At 34.8% G+C, this 23,281-nt stretch overlaps 3 protein-coding genes across 3 annotated transcripts; all 3 read right to left on the bottom strand.

The window, feature by feature from the left end:
- Nucleotides 1-163: 163 nt before the first annotated feature.
- On the bottom strand, nt 164-1,570 carry Cbr-phat-6 (the record flags this gene model as incomplete). The annotated part of the gene is made up of 5 exons (XM_002645864.1): nt 164-210; nt 260-349; nt 401-542; nt 1,173-1,323; nt 1,401-1,570. The coding sequence occupies 5 exons, from the start codon at nt 1,568-1,570 to the stop codon at nt 164-166; spliced, it is 600 nt and encodes a 199-aa protein (XP_002645910.1).
- A 471-nt stretch (nt 1,571-2,041) lies between these two features.
- Cbr-snt-7 lies at nt 2,042-5,522 on the bottom strand (the record flags this gene model as incomplete). The annotated part of the gene is made up of 12 exons (XM_045240484.1): nt 2,042-2,066; nt 2,366-2,419; nt 2,497-2,567; nt 3,548-3,705; nt 3,755-3,860; nt 3,913-4,030; nt 4,079-4,143; nt 4,206-4,298; nt 4,591-4,767; nt 5,046-5,193; nt 5,244-5,339; nt 5,389-5,522. 12 exons carry the CDS (start codon nt 5,520-5,522, stop codon nt 2,042-2,044), a joined length of 1,245 nt encoding a protein of 414 aa, XP_045093471.1.
- Nucleotides 5,523-14,211: 8,689 nt separating this feature from the next.
- Nucleotides 14,212-17,785, bottom strand: CBG07668 (the record flags this gene model as incomplete). Its single annotated transcript, XM_002645866.1, has 9 exons — nt 14,212-14,366; nt 14,432-14,728; nt 14,778-14,920; nt 14,968-15,121; nt 15,171-15,283; nt 16,173-16,265; nt 16,346-16,555; nt 16,603-16,909; nt 17,692-17,785. The coding sequence occupies 9 exons, from the start codon at nt 17,783-17,785 to the stop codon at nt 14,212-14,214; spliced, it is 1,566 nt and encodes a 521-aa protein (XP_002645912.1).
- Nucleotides 17,786-23,281: the final 5,496 nt, after the last annotated feature.

Raw genomic sequence — 23,281 nt, 5'->3', positions numbered from 1 at the left:
GTTAAAACGAATAAGGAAAAATAATAAATGCATGTTTCTGAAAAGATTCTTGTTGAAAAGACGTATGCATACACACAGAGAAGAAGTTTATTTCAACACTTTTTTCCCATCGTCATCCCAGTATCCCACAAAATAGCAAAACTAGAAAAAAAAGAAGAACTTTCTAGGAGAAATAAGCGCTCAGGGCATTTGACGAGGCGAGAAGGTCAGCTGAAAAATTCATGATGGTAAAATGAGAAGCTGCTAGGAAAGAGCTTACATCCAGTTGTGCAAACTTTGCACGTGTTGGGGCACAGGGCTTCGACAAAGTCAATTATGGAGTCGCGGAGTTTTGGGCAATCCTTACAACCTGAGGGAAACGAGATTTTAAGTGCAAAAACGCAACTTTTTTGAAACTCACTTTTACATGTCGCTTTTCTTTGACACGCAGTTTTACCAACTAGTGGATCCAAGTACTGGCGGATCAATGGGAGGGATTCGCGGATGAGAGGTAGAGACTCGCGAATCAAGGGAAGAGACTCTTTGAGAAGAGGAAGAGCATTCTGGAAAAGTTGATAGTTTGGGATTTCTTCAGAAAATTAAAAGATCTGTCTTTGAGATACACAAAAAAAGTCTTTTAAGTTGGTTTTTAGCCATTTTGACTACTTTCAGAAGTTTTCAGCACGGCTGTCAAGTTTCCGATATTTTGAATATTTTGGAGAATGTTAAACAGACCTAGATTGACAACATTGCATTGACAGAATTTTTCAAAAATTCCTAGTTTTCCAGCTATTCAGCCATGTTTGAAGGGCACTCCTTTACAGCCCATTTTCGCTTTTTTGACTTGAATTATTTGCTTTTTTCCAGTTCTCAGTAAAAAACGGACCGAATAGGGTGTCTTTCAATAACCGACAAATAGCTGAAAAACTAGGAATTTTCAGAAATATTTGTGAATATAAAGTTTTCAATCTAAATTTGTTTCGAACACTCCAAAATTTTCAAAATGATTGGAAACTTGACAGTCGAACTTTAGACTCCTGAAATTTTTTTTCCCGGAAATTTACTGAAAAATAGGTTTCAAAAAAAATTATATTGCCCATTAATGTACATTTCACAAAATCTGAATCTGCCAAAAAATTTTGTGAATTTGCTCCCATACCAAACATCTTTCGAAATACAAATCCAATTATTACCTTCAACGCTTCATCGTCAAAAATAGAAGCTGTTGTTCCAGATCCCTCGACAGCGGACGCCGTGGACGATCCATCATCATTACTTCCCAAGACGAGAGGTAAATCAGACTGGACCTGTGGTAAAGAGCTTTCCAGAGCAGGAATAGTTGAGCTGAAATTATACGCAAATTTCCTATAATGGGATTTTGATTTGAATCTCTGAATATGAAAACTATCTGAACTTCTTACTCATTCAACTGGGACGTTAGATCACTGATAAGATCAAAATGGTGTTGCAGGATGCTTCCAATGCAGATCGATTGAAGACTCTCGCATGTCGACAGCAAATCAACACAGTCCGTTGCATGGGTTACTGTGAAAATGAGAAAAAGAAGAACGACCATTCGGGATGCCGCCATTGGGACTAAATGAGTGTGAATCTAATTGAACAATTGTTTGCACAGACTGCTGAAAAAGTATCAAACAATTTTGCTTCAATGTTTGCCCTTCACACCTTTTTTCTGCTATCCTCTATCCCCGAAAAGTCTTTATCCCTCTCTAAACCAATTTTTTGAATTTCCAACCAATTTTTTGAACTACGACCGTGCGACATCAGCACACCTGGAGTCAAAGATCAGTTCTAAAACTTTTCGAAGGATTCCATTTCTTCTAAAATTCCGAAGATCAGCACATGACAGAGAACGTGGAAGAGGGTATTAGATTACTTGTTTCCGAATCGGAAACTAGAGGAGACGAGTTAACGAGGAGCACTGAATAATGGAAAGCTTGCGAAAATCTGTGTTTTGCTGAGAAGAGGATATAATTGGTTTCACAAAACTGTTCGGGATGAGAAGAAAAAGATTTGTCATAGCTCTAGCTCTCCGATTAAGTTAATTTGTGTTACTTTGTGATCCTCTTCTTTTTTTCTACTTATTTTTTATTTATGAAGCACTTTGCAGTGATCTATGATGTAGGGTTTCTCTTCGAGATTATGTTTTCTGCAATCTTTGGTTTTGTAAAATAATTTTATTCAAATAAATAACTTTTTTTGAAATAATTCAAAGTATTTATCCAGTTGAAATTTCATTTCATTCACAAATACACAAGCATTAAATAAAAACTTTGATACAGAACTGATCCATCAGATAAGTTTCCACGCCTCACAATTCCCAAAAAACGATTCTTCATGGCTGTTCAAACGGATACCACCGCGCCTGCGATTTCTCTTCACGGATAATTGCTCTCCACAAGTCTTTACACCTGAAAAGCTCAAACAGGTGACCAAACATTGACAAGGATAGTTTGAAGGAAGAGAGCAAAAAAATAGGAAAAGAATGAAACAAACTTGTGCAGCGGTAATTGCATCCGGGACAGAGTGCGTGATGCGATTCCGAATGTGCCCGTTTCGGTGATGAGCTGAAATGAGAACCAAATTTATTTTTGAGGGAATGAGGGACTCAAATCCTGAGACTTTACAATAGAACTTGAAAAGCTTGTAAACTCAGATCTTGAAGATCACGGTTAAGAATAACATACCCCGTAAAATTTTAGAATCTACCGGCCAGTTTCAGCCGAGTTATATCAGTTTCAATACCAAAAATCTCAACTTCTGGGACGTTTTAGAACATTGAATTCGTTGTAGTAAACTAGATTTTTTAGATTTCACATACATTTTATCCACTTTTTTAAGTTTTTGGATAAATCTCCCACGGAACAAAATTGAAAATTTAAAAAATGTATTCTTCGAAAACATGCCTGAAACCAGGGAAGTTCGGAACGGAATTTAGAATTTCGATGATTTCGAATATTATTACTAAAATATTCTTGAAGATTTTTTTTTCGGATCAGAGATTTTTGGATTATGGTATGTCAAAGGCGCACGCGAAAAATTTTCTTGCTAATTTCGAACAAATTTATTTTTGATTTTTTTCTTAAATTTTTTATCAATATTCACTTTTTTGCGTTTTTATGATGCGGAAATAAAGATTATCCATTCAAACTTGAATTTTTAAAAATCCCAAAGTTTTTCAAAATTTCGAATTTTTCAAAATCTGATTATTTGGGGATTCCTAAATTCCGACATTTTGAAAATCGGAAATTTCTAAAATTTCTGCATTTTCTAAATTCCAAAAAATTGCCAAAAGGCCATTCCAAACATCCCAAGTCTGATCCATGAAAATTCAATTAATTCCATATGTAACACAACAACTTTCATTTTATGAAATGTCCTATAAGTTAAAAAAATTATCTCTGAAAATTGTCATTTTGGCTGTAAAAATGCGATTCTAAGAATTTCGGAGATGTTTAGATAGGCAATTCTAACCTATCCTGAAGTTTTGTCAAAATCCGAGTTTACGGTTCCCATGTTAGAAAATGATTTATTCTTCTCTGCTTACCTCTACAGTAAGAAACACTTCACATAGAGTGTGTTTTGGGATTGAAAATGTCAGACATTCATTGAATTGCACAGATCTAGCCGCTTTCTTTTGGCTAGTTTTCTTCTTTTTCAGTGGTTTCTCTTCGCCGTCCAAAAGAGTGACACGAAGGGCCACATCTGAAAAGAAACCAAATCATGTTGCGCTCCAGTTTCCTCTGCAACTCACTTCCTCCATTTCTAAACCGCACGTTTCTAACTTTGAAAATGTTCATTGTGAGCCGTTGGGCATGTGAGAGATAGGACAGTGCAAAAAGGACTTGTCCGTATCCCTTCTGCAATAAACATAGTATTTCATTTACTCATTTTATTATTTCCCCTCCTCACATTTTCGCCATCTTCATAAGGAAGCACTTCCGCCCAGAATTGAGTAGGGACGTCGTGCTCGAAGTGCTCATTTATTCTGCCGAGTGTTAACCAGCAGTAGCCAACACATTCGTCGACACTGAAAAATATGTAGTGATAACAAGGAACTAAAAATCTCAAAGATTACCTAAACTGATCATAGTCGTAGACCATCACTTCTAATCGACATGTACTGACTTGTTGGGCGGTAACCTAAAGCAAAATAGAGAATCAAAACATAGTTCAACCCTTCAAAAATAAATGAAAAGACTCACAGAAAAATAGAAATCTTCGTTTATTTGTGGTGATACCGTTCCATTGTACACCTTTGTCTGGTGATCAACATTTGGTTTTTTAGAATCAGGAATCTGAAAAAAAAGTCAAATTTGAAGCTTCACAAGGGCAAGATTTTGGTGGAAATTTCCGGATCGAAAAAAAAAGTTTTTCTGAGAAAATGTCTGAAATGTGAATTTCATAAAATTCGAAATATAACACAACAAGTTTCATATACTGAAAAGTAATAAAAATTGAAAAATTGTTTTTGAAAATCGCTCCTTTTTTACTGAAACTGTGAACTTTTTCAGACTTTTCTTAACCTAAGGTTTCCATCAAAATTTAGGTTCACAGGCTGTTGGGGTTCCCTTGTTAAATTCTGCTCACCTCCAATGAAACTTTCATAAATGGATTCGGCAGATCGTCTTCTCTTTTCGTCGGCAGATCCACTGCTTTGACGATTGTCACGGTCAATAAATTCAAGTTAACATCATGACTGACACTCAACTGAATTGAGCCAACTGCGGCCATGGTCACTGAACTACATGCTGATTCGTCACCCGTCTAAAAATAATAAAGGCAGTTTTTTAATGAATCATAAGGCGCAAACATATACTGTAGGATATAAAAAACGTATTTTTCAGTCGATTTCAAAATAGGCAAATAACTGAAAAACTAAGAATTTCCAGGAAATTCTGTGAATGCAAAATTTGAATATACAGGTCGTTTTTACAATTCCCAGAATGTACAAATTTTCGGAAACTCGACAACGGAGCTCCAGACTACTCAAAATGATCGAAATCAAACTGTACTGTATATTCAAAATGTAAATTTGAACTCACGGGAAACTGATAAAGTCCTCTGTCAAATTGATTTTGATGCAGATTGGAGAACATGCTCCTGGCTCCTTTTTTGGCTTTTGGAATCATAAATAAATTGGAAAGATCACCCTTTGGAATATTTGTTGTAGACTGTAAACCTTCAGGTCTTCTGGAATTTCCAAAAATTATGATTTTGCAAATTTCGAACCTAATTATTACTGTTCAGTGGTGGTGTCATCTGTATTTGTTCTATAAATTGTGGTGCATCTGCGATGTGTCGGGACTTGTCCCATATCAAGCACATTCTGATCGTACCTTCAATAAAGAATAATTATTTTCAGTTTTCTTTTTTTAATTCTCTCACCAATTCAATTTATTTTTGCCTTTGATCAACAGAAACGACACAAATAACACAACAATGACCACGGTAGCACATAGTACTATCAGAAAGTTTTGCTCTGTTATTTCAAGGTTTTCCAACACATCGGGTATCTTCATCACCCTGAAAACAACATAGTAGGAAACAATGATGGGTCAAATAAAAAGGAAAATGAGAGAAAAAATGTAGAAACTTATTTCAATGAGATAAAAAAGAATGAAATCATTTTGAGAGATGAATATTTTAGGAAAATCTAGTTGTAATATTTTTATGATAAGAATTAGATTATAATGATTAAAAACAGAATGAAAAGCAAAAGAATCCAAACACCTACGCTGGGAAGTTGTTTTGTGAATTTGAAACCTTACGACATATTTTTTAACGGAGAATTCGAAAAACAATCGGAAACATACAAAAAATAATCTTCGAAGGGATCAGATAAAAAACAACTGATAAAATTCAAGAAACTTTTTTGGATTTTTCATGATGCCTTGTTTAAATTCACGTATTCATAAGTCGTGAACTTTCTATTATTCCATTAATACAGGAATATTAAATAAGAGTCAATAGGGCTTTTTTTAAAACGATTCCTGTTCCAGGCAGGTGCCTTCTGATATTTCAAATGTTAAACTCAAAATATCACATCACTAAACAAAATAAATGGGTCACCCACTTCTTAGGTTAGACTACAAGTTTTTTTTAAACATTGAGAAAACTAAAAAACTCGAATGAATAAGTCATAAATTATCTTGAAAAATAGATGAAGTCAAAGTTCTCTATCCTAAAAATGTTTCGAAAAAATTTTTTGACAAGACGTCTCATCATTTTTTCGAACAAATTTTTGGGCCGAAAAAGCCCCGAAATCAAATTTTATTGCTACCCACGTCATGGGAGAAGTGAAAGGCAAAACCTAATTTCCTTATGGGGAAAAAGTATCAGTGTCATGTCAAGGATAAGGAATATGCCAGAGCTTATGATCTGGATATGTTTCCTAGTAAGAAATATTGAATATTGAAAGTTTTCATCAAAAACACAATTCTTGTTAATGTGAGCAGAAAAAATATTTAGAGATCAAAAATAGCACTACTTGAATGTTTATGAAAAATTTTTCTGATATGTTTTTCTGATAGGAAACAAACACGAAACGAAATGTTGAAAATTTTCCCATCGTATTAGCTTCTTGGTTCGCTTTGGAAGAAAAATATGAAAATTAAAACGGATACGTACTTTCGTAAAGTCGCAAGGATCAGCATTTGCTCGTGTCTCATCATAATGGAAATGACTTTAATTAGAAATTTCGACGGTTCCGCCCGAAATGGAACTTTTAGAAATGTGGTTTATGGAGTTCATAAAGGGTTTGGAAGAATTTTTTAAAGTGACGTATTAGTACTTCAAGGTCACAGGAATTTTTATTACATAAAATGTGTAGAAAAATGTGGATTTACATAGCAACCAAGAAAAAAAAATGTGGATTTACATAGCAACCAAGAAAAATTAAAAAAAAAACAAAAACTCGAAAAATTGTTTCAAAAACCTTAGCATATCAATTTTCGTAGATTTTTATTTTTTATAACTGAAAATTTTGAGTCACTTTTTGTTTCTAATTTATTAAATATTTTCTTTGGATCTATGAGAATCTACATCTTTTCTACAAATTTTGAGGCAAAGAAGTTTTGGTTGCAATCCTCCTTTGATGTTCCAATAATCTTAACACATTTTCATAAAATTATAGCAAAATTGTCTACAATTGTAAATATTCGAATCCGATTTCCATAAAAAATTCTATAACTGGCTAATTAAATTTATAGACCACATACTAAACTCTGATCTCAGAAAACGTTAATAGAATTCTCTTTATGTCTCAATATAAATGACAAACACAGAAAAGGGCAATGTAGAAATTTGTCATCAAGTACCCCTATTCTCTTAAAACCAAAATAGAGATTCTAAAGAGGCATGTAGGTCTTTTTTTTTGCTCATAGAACCTTTAATTCTAGGCTAAACCGACATAAAACAAAAGGAAACGAGAAAAAAAGAAAATTAGAAAACATCTCGTCTTCTGAAAGTGACCAGACGTCTACTGGATAATTGGTATTCATCGATGGGAAAATGTAAATTTTGGGGACAATTCATGTTCCTCGTTTGCAAACTTTTTCTCATGAAAAATTGAACAAAAATGATATCACTTTTGAAAAGAACCCAATTATCCTAAACAAACACCTGCCTTTTTGAATTTCCAGATTAAAACAAAAAAATCAGAGTCTGAAACTTTCAAAATATTCAAGATCTCTGTTTCCAACTATCCCCCGATATTCAATACTAAGGAAATCCATTAAATGAATAGTGGATGAATGACAAATTCTGGAAATCTAGCCTGGGAAGAATCTCACAATCTTTTTCTCAAAACAATGGGTCCTAGAATCAAAACAATCTGCTAACACTGCCACTGGAGTGACTTTCCATTTCGGAGTCTGGCTCAATTTTTCAGCAAAAACGCAATAACACAAGAAATAAAGAGAAAAACGAGCGTGTCTGTCTGTGGTGGAAATTTCAGAGCCAAGGAGCAAATAATAATAATAATGAAAATAACAATAACAATAATAATAATTATTATTATACCAGATGTTGGTAGTGAGAATAAGTTTAAACTCAGTTTTATCGATGCCCAAAAAATTGATAGGCTTTTTGGATTTTTTTCTAGATTTAAGGTGCCAAAAAAGAACATAGATGTCAAGAAATTCGGAGGTCCGAAGTTTATAATACGCACAGATGTTGTAATGATGTTATAATAAGTTTTTAGGACCTCTAAACCCCTTTTTTGGTTACAGTTTTTAAGAAATTCATTTTTTCGCGTTTGAAAAAAAACGACAACATAAGCCAGGATTTTGGGTTTTGAGTGTCGTGATTATATGTTTTTTTCCTTCATCTAGTTTTGTGTTCCACCCACCATATATTTTTCTTATCCCCACGAGGAGAAGGAAGTACGTTTATGCTCTTTTAATTTTCAAAGTAAAAACGAAAACAGTCATAACTGGCTTTGAGAATATTTCAAGAATGGTAGGAATTTATTTAGCTAGAACATATCTATTTTATTTATAGAATACTTGAAAAGTAACGTCCGGCCCGGGATATTGAAATTTGAAATTTTTCTGAAATTTCAAAACAAAAATAATAATGTTTTGCAAAATTACTCCAAAAAATTATAGGAAACGTGGTCCGAAAAAACTCTAAGAAGCCCAGTTCGGCACAGCCCAGTCAGTCGCAAGTATAATTCATTGAAATCTCGAAAAAGTATATTCAAAATTACAAAAAATGACAAAATTGCTACAGAAGCCTAATTCAAATTGATTAGAACACAGAACACTAGTACGTAGAATGCTATAATTCTATTCAGCTTCAAATCCGGACAAACAGATGACCAGGCTGGCTCCAGACCTCCAAGAAAATATAATATACCCAAATCCTAAAATGCCATAAATTTATTTACACTCTAAACGCATCGAGTCTCAGATGTTTTCAATTCATAAGAGATAATTAAATGGAAAAGAAAATCGTACTAGTTTCTCTCTTTATTATTCTTCCAGTCTACCAGAAAAAATTTTTGGGAAAGAAGAGAGATAGAAATGAAAATTTTGATAGTTATTCCCAGAAGATTACAGATGATATCAGTCTGAACGCAAAATGTATAGTTGTACAGTTATAGCTTGAAAAAAAAACACATAAAAGAGAAAAGTGAACAATTCTCAAATGCCTTCCAGGGGCTTCGAACAGGTGATAATTCGAATGGGAATTCAGTCAAATTCATTTTCGTATAGTTGTGTGGTTTTTAGCTGTGCCGGTCAATATATATCAAGAGAAGAATGGAAAAACAAGAAAGAAACATCTAGATGAGTTCGCTTTTTATTAAGAGTGAACAGAAACTATTTCTTGTGCTCTAATGAAAAATTTGCTCGCCAGAGAAAAGCTGCAAGTAGAATACTCTCGTCACAGAGTCCCAGGATAAAAATGAGGTTTGAATGAAAACTTTCAATTCTTAGTAACCATTTGAATGAACTCATTTAGGAGCGGAAATTAATAGGAAATACAGTAAGTTGAACGTTTTTAGGAACCTTTTTTCAGCTTCCTTCTTCTTTTATAAGTGTGAAAAAATAAATGGGAAGAAATGAAAGCAATGGTGCTTAGAATTTATTCCACACACCACACAGACACGCCTTCATATTTTCCCATTAATTAAAATTCTAGCGTTTTTTTTTCGGCGTGGAGTTCAATTGAATTGAATAGCAAACAAGTTTGAGCTTTAAAAAGAGAGAGAAATAAGAAATGAAGTAAGATAGGAAGGATAGAGATCTTTGGGTGCCCTTCTTGCTGGATAGTGAGTAACAGAATGTTACAAAAAATATTCAGAATCCCAATGAGATTTGTACTTTTCTTTTTTGAATGCCATACGAAATACTACATATGAAGTTTTCAATTGCAAAAATGAATGGGAGTGATGGGAAATTAATGAGATGTGACATAAAACGCAAAAAATCTGAGTTTTAAGTCTAAGGAATGTTTCTTCCCCCACTCTCAATATGAATTACTAGAATCGACTTAAAAATGAATAGGCAGATTTATGGTTAACTCAAAATAGTCTAGACTTTGAAAAAATAGAAAATAGAACAAATAATCAAAGTATAGACATGTAGTTCTAGGAATTGTTCGAGATTGGAACTTACTAAAAAATGGGAAATTGGGTTGTTTGGTTGAACTGTTGTTATTTATGAGCATAAAAATAGAGACTAGCACTTGCAATTTTCCGATTGCCGTAAAAACTCTGATAAGACGACCCATTACCTTCGACTTTGAACCAAATTAACCTTTGTTCCTGTGAAGTATATCTGAAAATGGTCAACAGATAAAATATTAGTAATATTGTGAAGAACATTTTCTCGGTTGACCATGGGTGGACATCTTTTTCAGGAAATTAAATATATGGGCTCAAAAAAAAGGACCGCATTCAAATGGTGTTTATAGTAAATAGGGTTAAACATGGATGGGAAAATATTTTTACAAAAATCTATTTCGGAAAGTGAAATGTCAGAAAAGAAGTAATCAGAAAAAACTTGGAAATGTTACTGAAAAATAACTTTCAGTTTTACTTGCAGCACTGATTCTGTAAACCACTTTTACATTTCCAGATATCTAAGCTTTGCATATTTTTTCAAGTTTCCCAACCTCTAGAAAATATCGTCATGTTTTTCGAAAAATTTCCATACTTTCCAAATCCGATTCTTTGTGTTTATTTATGCAGCTTAGAATCCGATTTTCAGCAATTTTCGATTCGAAATTCCACTTTCCCGTCACAAAAAATTGGTTAAAATTGACGAACATATATCAAAAAAAGTCATACAATAAATACATAAAATAAATAATTTTGCCATACCGACTGGACTGGCCTCCACTATTCCAAAAATTTCCTTCACTGTTCGTTAATTCAATTATTTCTCAGTTTCTTATGATACATTATTTCTCATCTCTTAATTTCTTCTTTTCCTCCGTTCCCGTTCCATTCATTTGTTATGGCGAAGAAAAAGGAAAAAGAGCACCACCAACACACACAAACACATTACTAGTTATTTTCTTCTAGAAAACTGGAAAGGAATATTGTTTGATTTTTTGTTGAATCTAGTTTTATGTGGTGGTTGTTCTGTACTACGCGTTGCAAGATGGTAAATTTTAGTTGCTCATGAGTTACAGTAGGAATGAGGAGACTCAAAATATGAAGAAAACCACAAGCACATCAGAATATATTCCATTTGGAACAAACGATAGAATGACGAAGAAGAAAAAATGAAAAGAAAGAGTGCGATAGCATCGGAAAAATAATTTTTCGACGCACGATGCTCCGCTTCGATGATCTTGAATGTTTAGAATATCATGCGCTTTTCAATGAAATCATCCAGAAAAAAATAAAGAAGGGGGAGAAAATGGGGTGTGGGATACTAGTAGAATTGAAAATGAGGAACGCGGTGTCTAACGAGAAGACTAGAAAAGGAAGAAAAAAAAGCAGAAAACGAGAACGAAAAACTGACCATAAGATATATGGATAGCGGACTCAGAGATGGATGAATTCTGTTTCCAAAGTCTCTGCTGATCTGTTTTTTTCTCTTCAAAACATTAGAAAAAATACTGACCCCATACTCGTAATCCACCATCCGGCGAAAAGCCGTTCAAATACTTAAGAACGTTTTTTCCCCATTCTTTAAATCCTGGGAAAACTTACATAAAGTATAATCTCTTATTTGGGATATTGTCGTATTTCATGATTCATAATTACGCGCTCTAGGACAACAGAGTCATTTTTTGCTCAAACCGAGATTTTGCTCTGCTGTCATCATCTTCAGTGGTCCTGAAAAAAACGGAAAAAGATTCGTCATTTGTTCAATTATTCTGTGGAATTGTTTCTCGAGAAACTTGGTGTTTCACAAAATGAAATAATGAATTCCAGGAATTAGCATACTTGTAAAATTCCGGGCCCGGCCCGGAAGGCCTGGTAACAAAAATTTTGTCATTTTGAACCGTATTTTGAGCTCTCAATGCAATTTTCTATACTTTTTTTGTGCTTTTTGGATTGTTTGTCTGTTTGATCAAAAAATATCAAAAAAGAAACTCGAAAAAAATTTTTGATGGAAAAAAATCACATAAGGGTCCCCCCTTATGTGTTTTTTGAAATTTTCAAAACTTGTGGAATGACAGGCCCGCCGGGGCGGGTCTCCGAATATCGGGAAAAAGCCCGGCCCGGCCCGGCCCGTTACAAGTATGGGAATTAGACTTTGGTCATTACCTCATAAGAAACTTTTTGTGGGAATCAAGAATCTAATAGTAAGACCGAAATACAATGTTACTTTGCAAAAAAAACTCGTAAAAAGGAAACCCGATTATTGGATTCTATTCAACTGCAAATTTTGGAGTTACAAAAATAGTATCTCATAGGAAATGTCAGATGCATTTTGAGCACAAGGCATATACCAGAAATAACACGGATAGATAAATCTGCAAGTCCTGACCCTCAAAAACTCTTTTTCAGACAAGGACATTATGTTGAAGGTCAACATCGCTAAAACTTTCCAAACTATTTTAAAATTTTTGTACTCTTTTCTGACTGGCATAATTTGACGGAAGAATGGACTGAAATCATTCAGCTTTTATTCGATAGGCCAATATACTTTAACTTTTGGCCTTAATCCTCATTTTTCTCGAAACGAATACAATTGGGTTAATGCAGAAATTTCAACAATCGTCACAAATTACTCTACTTAAAATATCAAAGTCAGGAATTTTCAGGGACAAATGTTATATTGTCATTTACGTTTGTCTAACTCAGAACTGCTGACACCATCTTGTTGTGAATTATTGTCATGGGTCTACACACTGTTGTTTGCGGAAGCTCACGGACTTTAGCCCATTTTCCTGTTTTTGGCAGGTCTTTTGAATGAACTATCTCTAAAAACAGGGGGGTTTCTATAACAGAAAGGTCAGAAGGCTTCGAGTTTTCCAAAGATTTTTTTTGGAAAATATTCAATGTCGAGACCCAACTCTTAAAATTTTGGCTCTGAAAACGTTTGCAGTTGTATTATAGGCTTAAGAAACTCTAAAAACTGTTCTATTAGAACAAAGTTACAAGATATAGTACGTTAAAATTATCATTTTACAGTCCATAAAAATGCTTAAGAATGACCCAGTGTTGAAGGTCTTTTGAAAACGTATTTTACCTGTCCCATTTCATATTTTTTTTCATTTGAAGTATTTTTGACTTGAACATACTTCCCGATATTTCACTTCTAAGACACTTGAGTTGTCATAAAATTTCTCACCAGTGGTCTACTCTAGTGAAACTCTGTGTTTGGTAGTTCCCAAGTTGGGCACTACAAAACCTAGCTCTAAAATCTACCAGCCAATAGTTTCAGCCTGAAACTTTCAGCTACATTTTTCTGAAATTTTTGCAGCAGTTGAATAGATTTCGAACAAAATGGAGACCCCTCGAGCTTTCGAAAAGTGGGTGTTGGACCATGTTGTCGGCCTATGACGTAGTTTGTTTTCTGTTTATCTCCGCCCATTTTTTCCGCCAAAGATTGAAATCTAAAAAAAGGCGCTATATCACACTCGAAAGGTCGGTAGAACCGAAATCTGACTTTCCATCTCAACGACATTTGATTTATATGAAATTGTGAAGAATCTATTTTTGTCTTGTTTTCTTTTCCAAAAAAAGAAATTCAATCACAACATTTATGATTCGTCCTGAAATTTAAAAGAGGAAGAAGAATGAAAACAACCGATTTGAGAAGAAACAGAGCATATATGCTCGAAAGTACCCAGTAAATTTTGTATCCTTTTGATAGGAGGCGAGAAGTTTGTGATATAGAGCAGTTGAGAAAGTTTCGGGGAGAAAACGGGGAGAAAAATCACAATAATAATCAACAATAAAATCTACACAAAAAAAAAAGAAAAATAATCACTTCGTTCGTGTGGGATGGATGGGATGATGGAACACCGAATGATTCAACCTAACATAATATGACCCTCATAAATGAATGTTTGACCAGAGAGAAACCATGGAGCGATGGGAGATGGGATGGAAATGGGGCAGATGATAATAGTATTGGGACAGAAAAAAACTACGAAAAAAAATTATGAGAAAATACAACTAATACCAGAAAGTGAAAGAAGCTTGGGACCCGGATTGCGAATAAAAAAACAAAAAAAATTATTGCAAAATGGCTACTACATGACCTTGATAAATTGAATTCTATCTAAACAATTAATTGACTAAACTGTTTTCTTTTCGTCTTTCTTGTCCTGATGCTCTTCGCTCTGATCTTCATCATTTTGATCAACATCTGAGACATCCGGATTGTTGTATTCGGGTACTAATACTTCGGAAACTCCTCGGGACTCTATGCACTCCAATATGTAGGCCATTACTGAAAAATTTTCAAATTAGTGTAAATTCTCCAGAACGTCCCCTTCGTTCCCATTCTATACTCACCTTTGCTTAATCGCCTTTCCATGGCCGGATAATGTTTGTAGGCAAGAATCGGATGAGCCGGGTCTTTGGATAAAGACTCGTGCAGCGCTTTCGTCAACGACTTTGGCGAACCGTAGAAGTCGAGAAGGGTCTTGAAAGTGGATGGTCGGATGATACAACATTGACGTAAAGGAAGAATAATATCGTCGTCGTCAATATCCGATCTACCGAAAGCTCTTCCATGATCCAAGTGGATAGCATAGGATGGGAGATCCGTGAACACGTTGAATGATTCAAAGTGGTGTCTATCTTGGTTTCCTGGAATTAATAATTTAATTTTAAAAATTTTGGATTCTGAAATATCTACCTATCAAATAATCCAGAATATGAATATCTACTAAATCTAGTAGCCGCCGCCCATGTGCATACTGTTTCTTGGTTTTGACCTTATCCGTACAATAGCTTATACTTGATTGCCACTCGGCGACTTGATTCTTTTTGGAGTATGTTCTGAAATCCGATTTTTCGCTGACAATTCTCATTTCAAAAGAGATTACCGTCTATAAGGACTCCTATTGTGCTTTCGTGGAACTGCAGACTCATCGGGAAGGAAAACTTGAACACTTCCTTCTTTCATATCCGGAAGACCACAGATTGCATGCGTTGTGTCACAGTAATAATCACAGCGAGACACGAAGCAAAAGTTTTTGGCTGAAAAAGAAGAATCAGATGAAAAATTGGAAGAAAAAATGTCGGGTACCTGGAGAGAAGAAGAAAGTCTTCTTCAATTTCTTTTCAGCCTTCTCGAAGAGTTCTGTAGTCATGTTGAGGACTCGTCCGACAGTTGGGATGGCTCGTCGGAATCCAAGAACTCTGAAAATTGGAGATTTATTAGAAAATTACAGTATTTTCTAATAGATTTTCGACCGTTTTGACCATTTTCAAGAGCCTGGAGGTCAGCTGCCAAGTTTCCGCTAATTTTGAAAATTTAGGAGGGTGTAAAACAGACTTAGATTGGAAACTTGACATTGATAGAATTTGAAAAACCCTTATTTAAGGTATTTGTCGATTTTTAAAATATATCCTTTTTTGATCGTTTTTACTGATAACGTAAAAAAACAGGTGTCATTCAGAAATTAGCAGAGAGATAAAAATTAGGAATTATCAAGAAATTATTTTATTTCAAATTTTTTAAACTATGTCTATTTTGCATTCTCCAAATTTTTCAGAGTAATCGCGAACTTGACAGCCAAGCTGCAGATTTGAAATTGCCAAAAATCCACTGAAAAATACGAGTTTCTATAACTTATGAAGCAATATTGTCTTTTACACCTTTGATCAGTTCTCAGACATTTAAATTTGTAAAAAAAGAGTTCTCTATCTTAAAAATTGAGCATTTTTTCCCGTCCCTTTCTTCCTCAACTGAAAAGAATACCGTAAATTATGTAATAAAAATGCCAACGTTCTGTGAAGTTAAAGCTCACATCAATTATCTCGGTATGTATAAAAGATATCAAAATTGTGTCCACTGATAAAATGTTTGTGATATGATGACAAACAATTTATTAGTTAACAAATTTCTACTATCTTTAACAGGAACTGAGGTAAATTAACTCAAAGTCAGATGTTAGAGGGTCCCTTCTATTACAGGTTCTACCGTATCAGAAAAACAAAAATTCCGATTTTCAGTTATCAATCTTCCCAGCGAAAAACAAATCCAAACAAATCCCTGTTTTTTCCCTAGTCAATTTCCAAAACAAACCTGTCTAGATGGAACGTTGCGATTTCTGCATGATGTCTTTCAAAATCACTGAAGTAGAAATGATTGGGATCCGATTCATAATCGCGTCCAAACCTGAAAATAAAGAATGAGAAAAAAAACACACATGCCTGTTTCCGGTGTATTATCGCCAACCAAAGAACTCCTAAACTCACCTCATCGGTTTAAACACCGCCTGTTTGTCATTTTTGAAGGTGAACACAAATTTGACTTGAGTGCCGCCATCCATAATGTGCACATGTTTTATGGGACTTGTGTTAAGGTCATGGAGCAGGTTGTCAATCAGTTGGTCATCAGAGTACACCGAACAACTTCCAATGTGTGAGTAGAACCGCTCCCAGTTGTCATCCTCTGGCACGTATCTCCTGAGATTCCAAAAGTCACTTAAAAAATCTATTTCAAAAACACTCACTGCTGAGAGTTTTCCCAATACTTTGAGAGTGTCGTATTCGTTTTACACTCGTTTCTCTTCAACAGATCGAAATCGATGTCTTTCGTTAGTTCAAACAATTTTCGGAGTGTGACTTTGTTTGATGGGTATAAAAAGTTAAATGGATTGCTAAGGTCTTTCTCGCCAAGGCTTGGTGGTAGTGGCTGGTGAGGAAGACTGTTTTGTCCGGTTGGGAAGGATGGTGATGATGGGATTGGTGCATCGGGAAGAACATGGCCTACAGGTACGTGTCGAGCTTCGTTGGATTGTGGTCCTTGTTTCCATTCTCCTGAAAAAAACAATCTTTTAGGAAGGTACATTAATCTTCCAAGGTTATGAAAATGCAGTTTTTTCAGTTGATTTTCAAACTACTTTCAGGAGTCTAGAGCTCATCTGTCCAGTTTCCGATCACTTTGAATACTTTTAAGGGTGTAAAACAGACCTAGATGGAAAACTTTGCGTTTACAGAACTTTTTTGAAAATACCTAGTTTTCTAGCTATAATTGATCGGAAACTTGATAGGCGAGCTCCTGACTCCTGAACATGGTCAAAATGTCCAAAAATCAAGCTTCGCGTCACTTCGAGACTTCGAAACCAGTCATTTCGAAACAGTGGTAATATAGGCGGATGAATGAGTGTCAGACTACAAAAACAATTTAAAGATTTTCAAATATGTTTTCTGCTAGAACACATTCTGAAATTCATGAAAATCAAAATTGTTAATTTTTTTCAAAAATGTGTTTTTTTTAAAATTTTTTTGGGTTCCAGAATGGGTTCTATCAGAAAGTGCATATCTCAAAACTCTGAAATTGTTCTTGTATTCTGAAATTTATACGTTCCTCTGTATCACCACGGTTTCCAAGTGTCGCAGTTTCGAAGTGGTGCTGAGCCGAGAAGATTTTCATAGAGGCTCCTTATATTGTGTACACAAATCTTATCAATTTTCACACCGTTTACAATTCTCCTTCATTGTTTTCTTTTTGTTTTTTCTTAACACACACACACAGACGTGGCACACCGTACCAAAAAAGAAAAAAAAATCAATAGCTCCGTTCCTTATATAAAACTCACGCTCGTAGTTGTCTTTCGAGAACGAGATGATGACCAGTGTAGCCGCAAAAACGCCGATAGCCAAAGTGAATAATCGTTTTATGTTACACCGCATGTCTTTCTGGACCTCGTCTTCTTGCTCACTTGCTCGTTCCTGGTTTCAGCTTCATGAAATGCGGCTCCCAGTTTTTCGAGGCTGCAAAAATGAGCACAATTGAGCAATTAAAAGTGGAGAGAGCGAGAGGAAAAAGGGTAATTATGAGCGAAGTAATAATTGGAAATAACGGAAGATGAGAGGGAGAGATAACTGGGGAGAGGTGAAGAGTAGGAAACTGAGCCGCGGGGAAAATGGCTGGATATGTATTATCGCGTTTCGGGATCATCTATGACGACAATAACAGTGATACACACACACACATATACACCAACAACCACTACCTCATCCTAAACAGACACACCTTGTATATTGTAAAAAGACAAAACATTGAATGTCGCAGAATAGGGTGGCTGTAAACATCGGTGTTGAATGATGTGGAGGAAAAGGGTCTGGGAACGTCAAAGGTGTTGGCACGTTTCGTGTGTGTGTGGGGTGGTGTGCTCGTAAAGTGCTGGGAAACAAGTCATTCTAGATGGGAACCAAAACTCTTTTTTGTTTTTTTTATTAGGATAGAGTAAGAAAGAACAGAGGATAAGATGATTTAGTGGTGTCATCTTGAAAGTGGTGAAGAATTAATGGGCAGGTGGCCCTTAAAGTACAAAGGAGTCCCTAGTGATTTTGCTGGCTATGTGGCACAACCTACGCAAATGACTAAAATTTGAATTGCATGCAGAGAAATCGAATATTACTCTTGTCAGAAATTAGCAAAAATCGCATCAAACTTTTTTTTAAGGTAGAAGACCGACAAAAATCAAGAAAACAGGAAAACAGTAGGCTTCAAGAATACGGTAGTTCGCTCTTGCGGCTTAATGAAAAAAAAATCTTTTTTCTTCAAACAACGATAGCGAGACCTCCAGCGGAAGTGACTAGAATTTGAATTGCACGCAAAATAATTTAAAAATGCGGAGGTATTTCAATTTTAATTGGGACATATAGTAATTGTGGTTATTGATACAGAAACTTTCTCTTTCTGAAACAAAAGAAGAAGAAATCGTACAAAACATTGTTTTGAAAAAGTTTTGTTTCATCGCCATTGAAAATGATATCACACAACAACGTCTTCCTTTTTTCAAAACAAGAAGACAGAAACTTGTGATTAAAAGTTTTAAAAACTATCTTGGTTTTTAGTGATCATATGTCTGAAAATTCTCAAATTCGCACAGAAAAAAAGCAATAAAATTTAAGTGGCTCGAAACTACGAAAATGGAGAAATAATTGGAATAATTAAATAGCCTCAAATAAATGCCTCGAACTTTTAATTCTATATCAAATGATCAACATCCACCCTCAATTCAAAAGGTTATCCAACCCAATAGCTTTTAAAAACCTATGAGCGTTTTATTTTCGTATTTTGGGATCTAGTTTCAAATGATGTATGAAGTTCTGCAGGCAAATGGCGCTATTTAAGCACCTGCCAGTCCATTCAAGGCGTTTTTGTTATGTGGGCGAGAAAAACCTGTCTGGATTGAATTTGGATTCTGTAGCATGATTAGAAACTTAATCACTAAGATTTGAGGTTGGGGAATCTAAAACCTTTAAGAATTGATTTTAGCAAAATATGGTATGAAACATCTATAACTTCAAAAAATTGAATAAGGAATTTTCAAAAATAGCCAAAATTAAACGGAAATTCGTAAATTTAAAAAAATGACCAAAACATTCCTGTCCTTTTCCGAGGAGAACCGCAACATTTTCCAGTTAATAGCGGCTAACTTAGCATCGTTGTTTTGCACCATATAAGTAGCCAAGTCTCAGTGTATCAATTAGCCTACTTCCGTACCCCGCTCGCCACACAACTATGTTGCGAATCCGAAAAAAAGTTCTTGAATAATTCATAAGAAATCTCAGAAAATGCTCCACGCGAATAATACGGATTAGAGGGAAGAAGAAGAACAACGCGATGCGTCCGGACTTTTGAAGACAAGATGACTAGTTGTATTTGATTCTATTCTCAGTTCTATTTTTCTGTTGTGGAGTCGAAAAACGAGAAGTAGGAAAAAAGGGAAATACGAAAATGGTCATAATATTTTGGTATCGTTGACGAGAAAGGAAATAAAAGCGGGTGTTGGTAACCGTGTAGATTCAAACAATATAATATTTTTCTTTTTTTGTTCGAACGGAAAAGAAGAAGAAGGTCATCAACATCAAAAAGGTAGCGAATTCTGAAAAGGAGAGTTGAAACAGCAAAAAGGTAGAAATGGTAAAAAGTGACAGAAGAAGTATGTTTGCACAGTTTGCCAAACAATCAATCGAGGAGAAATTGGTACGAGGAAAGGGATGGGAAAAAAAGTTGGACACAAGTCAACGGCCAACGGTTTTTCAAGGAGCATGTTACCAATTTTTTGAGTGTGGGAAAACAAAACGGGAGGTTTTTTTCTGCTTGGCAGGAGGGCTTTGATATTTTTAGGTTGGAGATTACAATGATAGTGGTTTAAACTCTCAAGAAATGTACATAAATTGGTGAATTTCTGAATTTCTGAATTTCTGAATTTCTGAATTTCTGAATTTCTGAATTTCTGAATTTCTGAATTTCTGAATTTCTGAATTTCTGAATTTCTGAAATTCTGAATTTCTGAATTTCTGAATTTCTGAATTTCTGAATTTCTGAATTTCTGAATTTCTGAATTTCTGAATTTCTGAGTTTCTGAATTTCCGAATTTTTGAATTTCTGAATTTCCGAATTTTTGAATTTCTGAATTTCCGAATTTTTGAATTTCTGAATTTCTGAATATTCAGTTCTCAATAGCAATTATTCAAAATGACCTCAAAAAGAATAGATTAATAGAATTAAAAAAAATATATGACCAAAATTGGAATTCTTCGCATATCTCGTAGTCACACTAGGAAACCGAACACACATCATTCTAACCCATTACACAAATTTCTACCCCAAAGTGTTCGGCATAAATGATACACTAAAGAAAGTAGAGGATAAAAAAAATGGCTGCGTTAACTAATAGGCACGATGATGCATCTGGTTTCCGAGGTTTTTCGTTTTAAACATACAGTAAAACTTTCTATTTAGCTACGAAAAACGAAAAACGTAAAAAACCACAATACCCGACATTTATAATTGGCAGGCTATACACATTCCAAATGAAAAGGGGGAAATGAACTTTAGGAGAACTCCTCCTAGAAATTATCATTATGTGGTTAGTAGTAGGATTGTTAAGTAAAGAGAAAATGAGGGAGATGCAAGGAAGATGAGAGAAAAAGACACGCGGAAAGGTGAAGGCGAGTGAATGTGACACTTGGAACGGCGGGAGCGCTATGGCGGGACCCGAAAAGCAAACAGGGAAGTGCGGCTATTTCATACAAAAGCTCCTATCCAGCCTTCTCCAACACCGCAACTACTCAATAACACATTTTCAATGTTTATACGGAATAAAACTTCCGGGAGTAGCGATTGCCATTTTTGTGAATAGGTCCATTTTATTTTCTGCGATTTTTGTTTCGTTTCACTCACTGTTTGGAAAGGTAGGAGAGGGAAATCGGTGTTTGAGAGCAATCTAATTATGTTTCAAGTGCATGTTAGCACTTTAGTGACTTTTTTCCATCCGCTTGGTCAAGTACTGTTCGATTTTAAATGGAAAAAAAAGAAAAAAGTTTGTTACTATTTTCCCATAATTTAATTGATCCTAATTTAAGATTTCTAGTGTCTAGACTGAGACTTTGTTGAATTGAAAGGTATAAGCAGGAATGTACTTTTTCAATGGAATTAGAGATGTTTGGCTACGGTATGTCAGAATCGCATGCGAAAAATTTGCTTGCGACTCGCTAACGGAATCATTTTGAATATTTTTGCAATTTCGAAACTTTTTTCAGTTTTCCTCCAACTTTCGGCGTTTTTATAACATTTCTGCTTCAAAACTTGGATGTTAAAAAGGTCCAACGGTTCCGAAATTCCGAAATTTCGCAAATCGAAATATTCTGAAATTCGGAATATTTCAAAATCGGTATGTTCCGAAATTCCGATTTTTTCTGAACCGGGAAATTCCGAAAATCCGAATATCTAAAAACCGGGATATTCCGAAATTCCGAAAATTTAAAAATCGGAATATTCCGAAACTCCAAAAAATTCCGGAAAGGCGATTCTGAACATTCTTGGAGTATAAAAGAGACAATTTAGAGAACTTCAAGCTTTAAAAATTGAAAATTATATATTCGGATCGGGTTGCTACGAAACCAAAATCCGCCAAAAATCGGTCATTGCTAAAGTATAGTTTGAAAATCAAAAGAAAAAAGAAAACCCCGCGTGAAAAACTCGAAAAAAATGAACAAATAAGAGGTAGATGAGAAAAAAAAGTAATACTCATTTCATAACATGAAGGTAGATCAAAACAAAAAAGAATAGATCAAAACAAGGTTCAAAACTGATTTAATATGTCAACAAGTACTAACTTGCAATTTTCTGTTCTCTTCAAATTCTGGGGAGCTCTGAGAAACGTTCCCACGAATCTAATTGCTCGTTAGTCATGGCATTGTGTTTCTCTGCTGTTTTTCGCTTTTTCAAAACTTGAAAACAGATGAAACCCACATTTAAGAAACAAAAAAAATAAGCTAGAAAAGACAGGAAAAGAGAAGCAAGAACGTGTAAAACGCAGTGATAACGTGATGTCAATCGAACAACAAATAGCAACATTTTTGACAGCCGATGCTCAACCACTGATAAAAGAAAAAAGTAATGGTCACATTTTGCCGCGAAAATTTTTTGAGAAGACAGGTGTCAAATTGATATATTTATATTTTCACAACATTCGCTTTTGTCGGTATCTCTGATGGATTTTTAGCTGAAATTTTCGATAAGAAATTGAAAAACGCTATTAAATTGAGCATTTTAAATTTTGATGACCTGAATTTCGGATGAAAAAAAGGATAAACAAGAAGAGGGAGAAGAACATAAATTCCAGGGAATATCCCGATTTCAAAATTTTCGGAATTTCGGAAGTTTCGGAATTTTTCAAAATGCGAATTTTACAGCAGAAATTTCATTTTCCCATCACAAAGACGCAAGAATCTTTCGAAAATTGACAGTAAGATTTTGACAGCGCAAAAAAAAACCAAAATTATTTCTGTTCGAGACCCGCAGGTAAATTTTTCCTGGCATACTGTACTCGAAAAAATTTTAATTCCGAAAAAAATGCTTCGGAAAAATTTCAGTCGGAATTTCATTCCGAAAAAATCATTCGGAAATGTTCCGACCGGAATTTCATTCCGATTTTTTTCTCGGAATTTCATTCCGAAAATGGTCGGAATTTTCGGAATTCCGAATTCCGTTCCGAACATCCCTGCATAAATTCTTACGACAAATTTCTATATTATTCTAAACATTTCATATCTCGTTTTGAAACTCATGGGATTGGATTTTCGTTGAAGGTTGATAGATCACGAAACTAGATTAGAAAGGAAAGAGTAATTTGAAATCTCAATAAAGGGCGATTTCGCTGAGATTAT

This window comes from Caenorhabditis briggsae (assembly GCF_000004555.2).
Source record: "Caenorhabditis briggsae complete genome, chrX, whole genome shotgun sequence".
Lineage (NCBI taxonomy): Eukaryota > Metazoa > Nematoda > Chromadorea > Rhabditida > Rhabditidae > Caenorhabditis > Caenorhabditis briggsae.
Note: the sequence above shows the minus strand (reverse complement) of the source record. Positions and strands in the feature narration are given on the sequence as shown.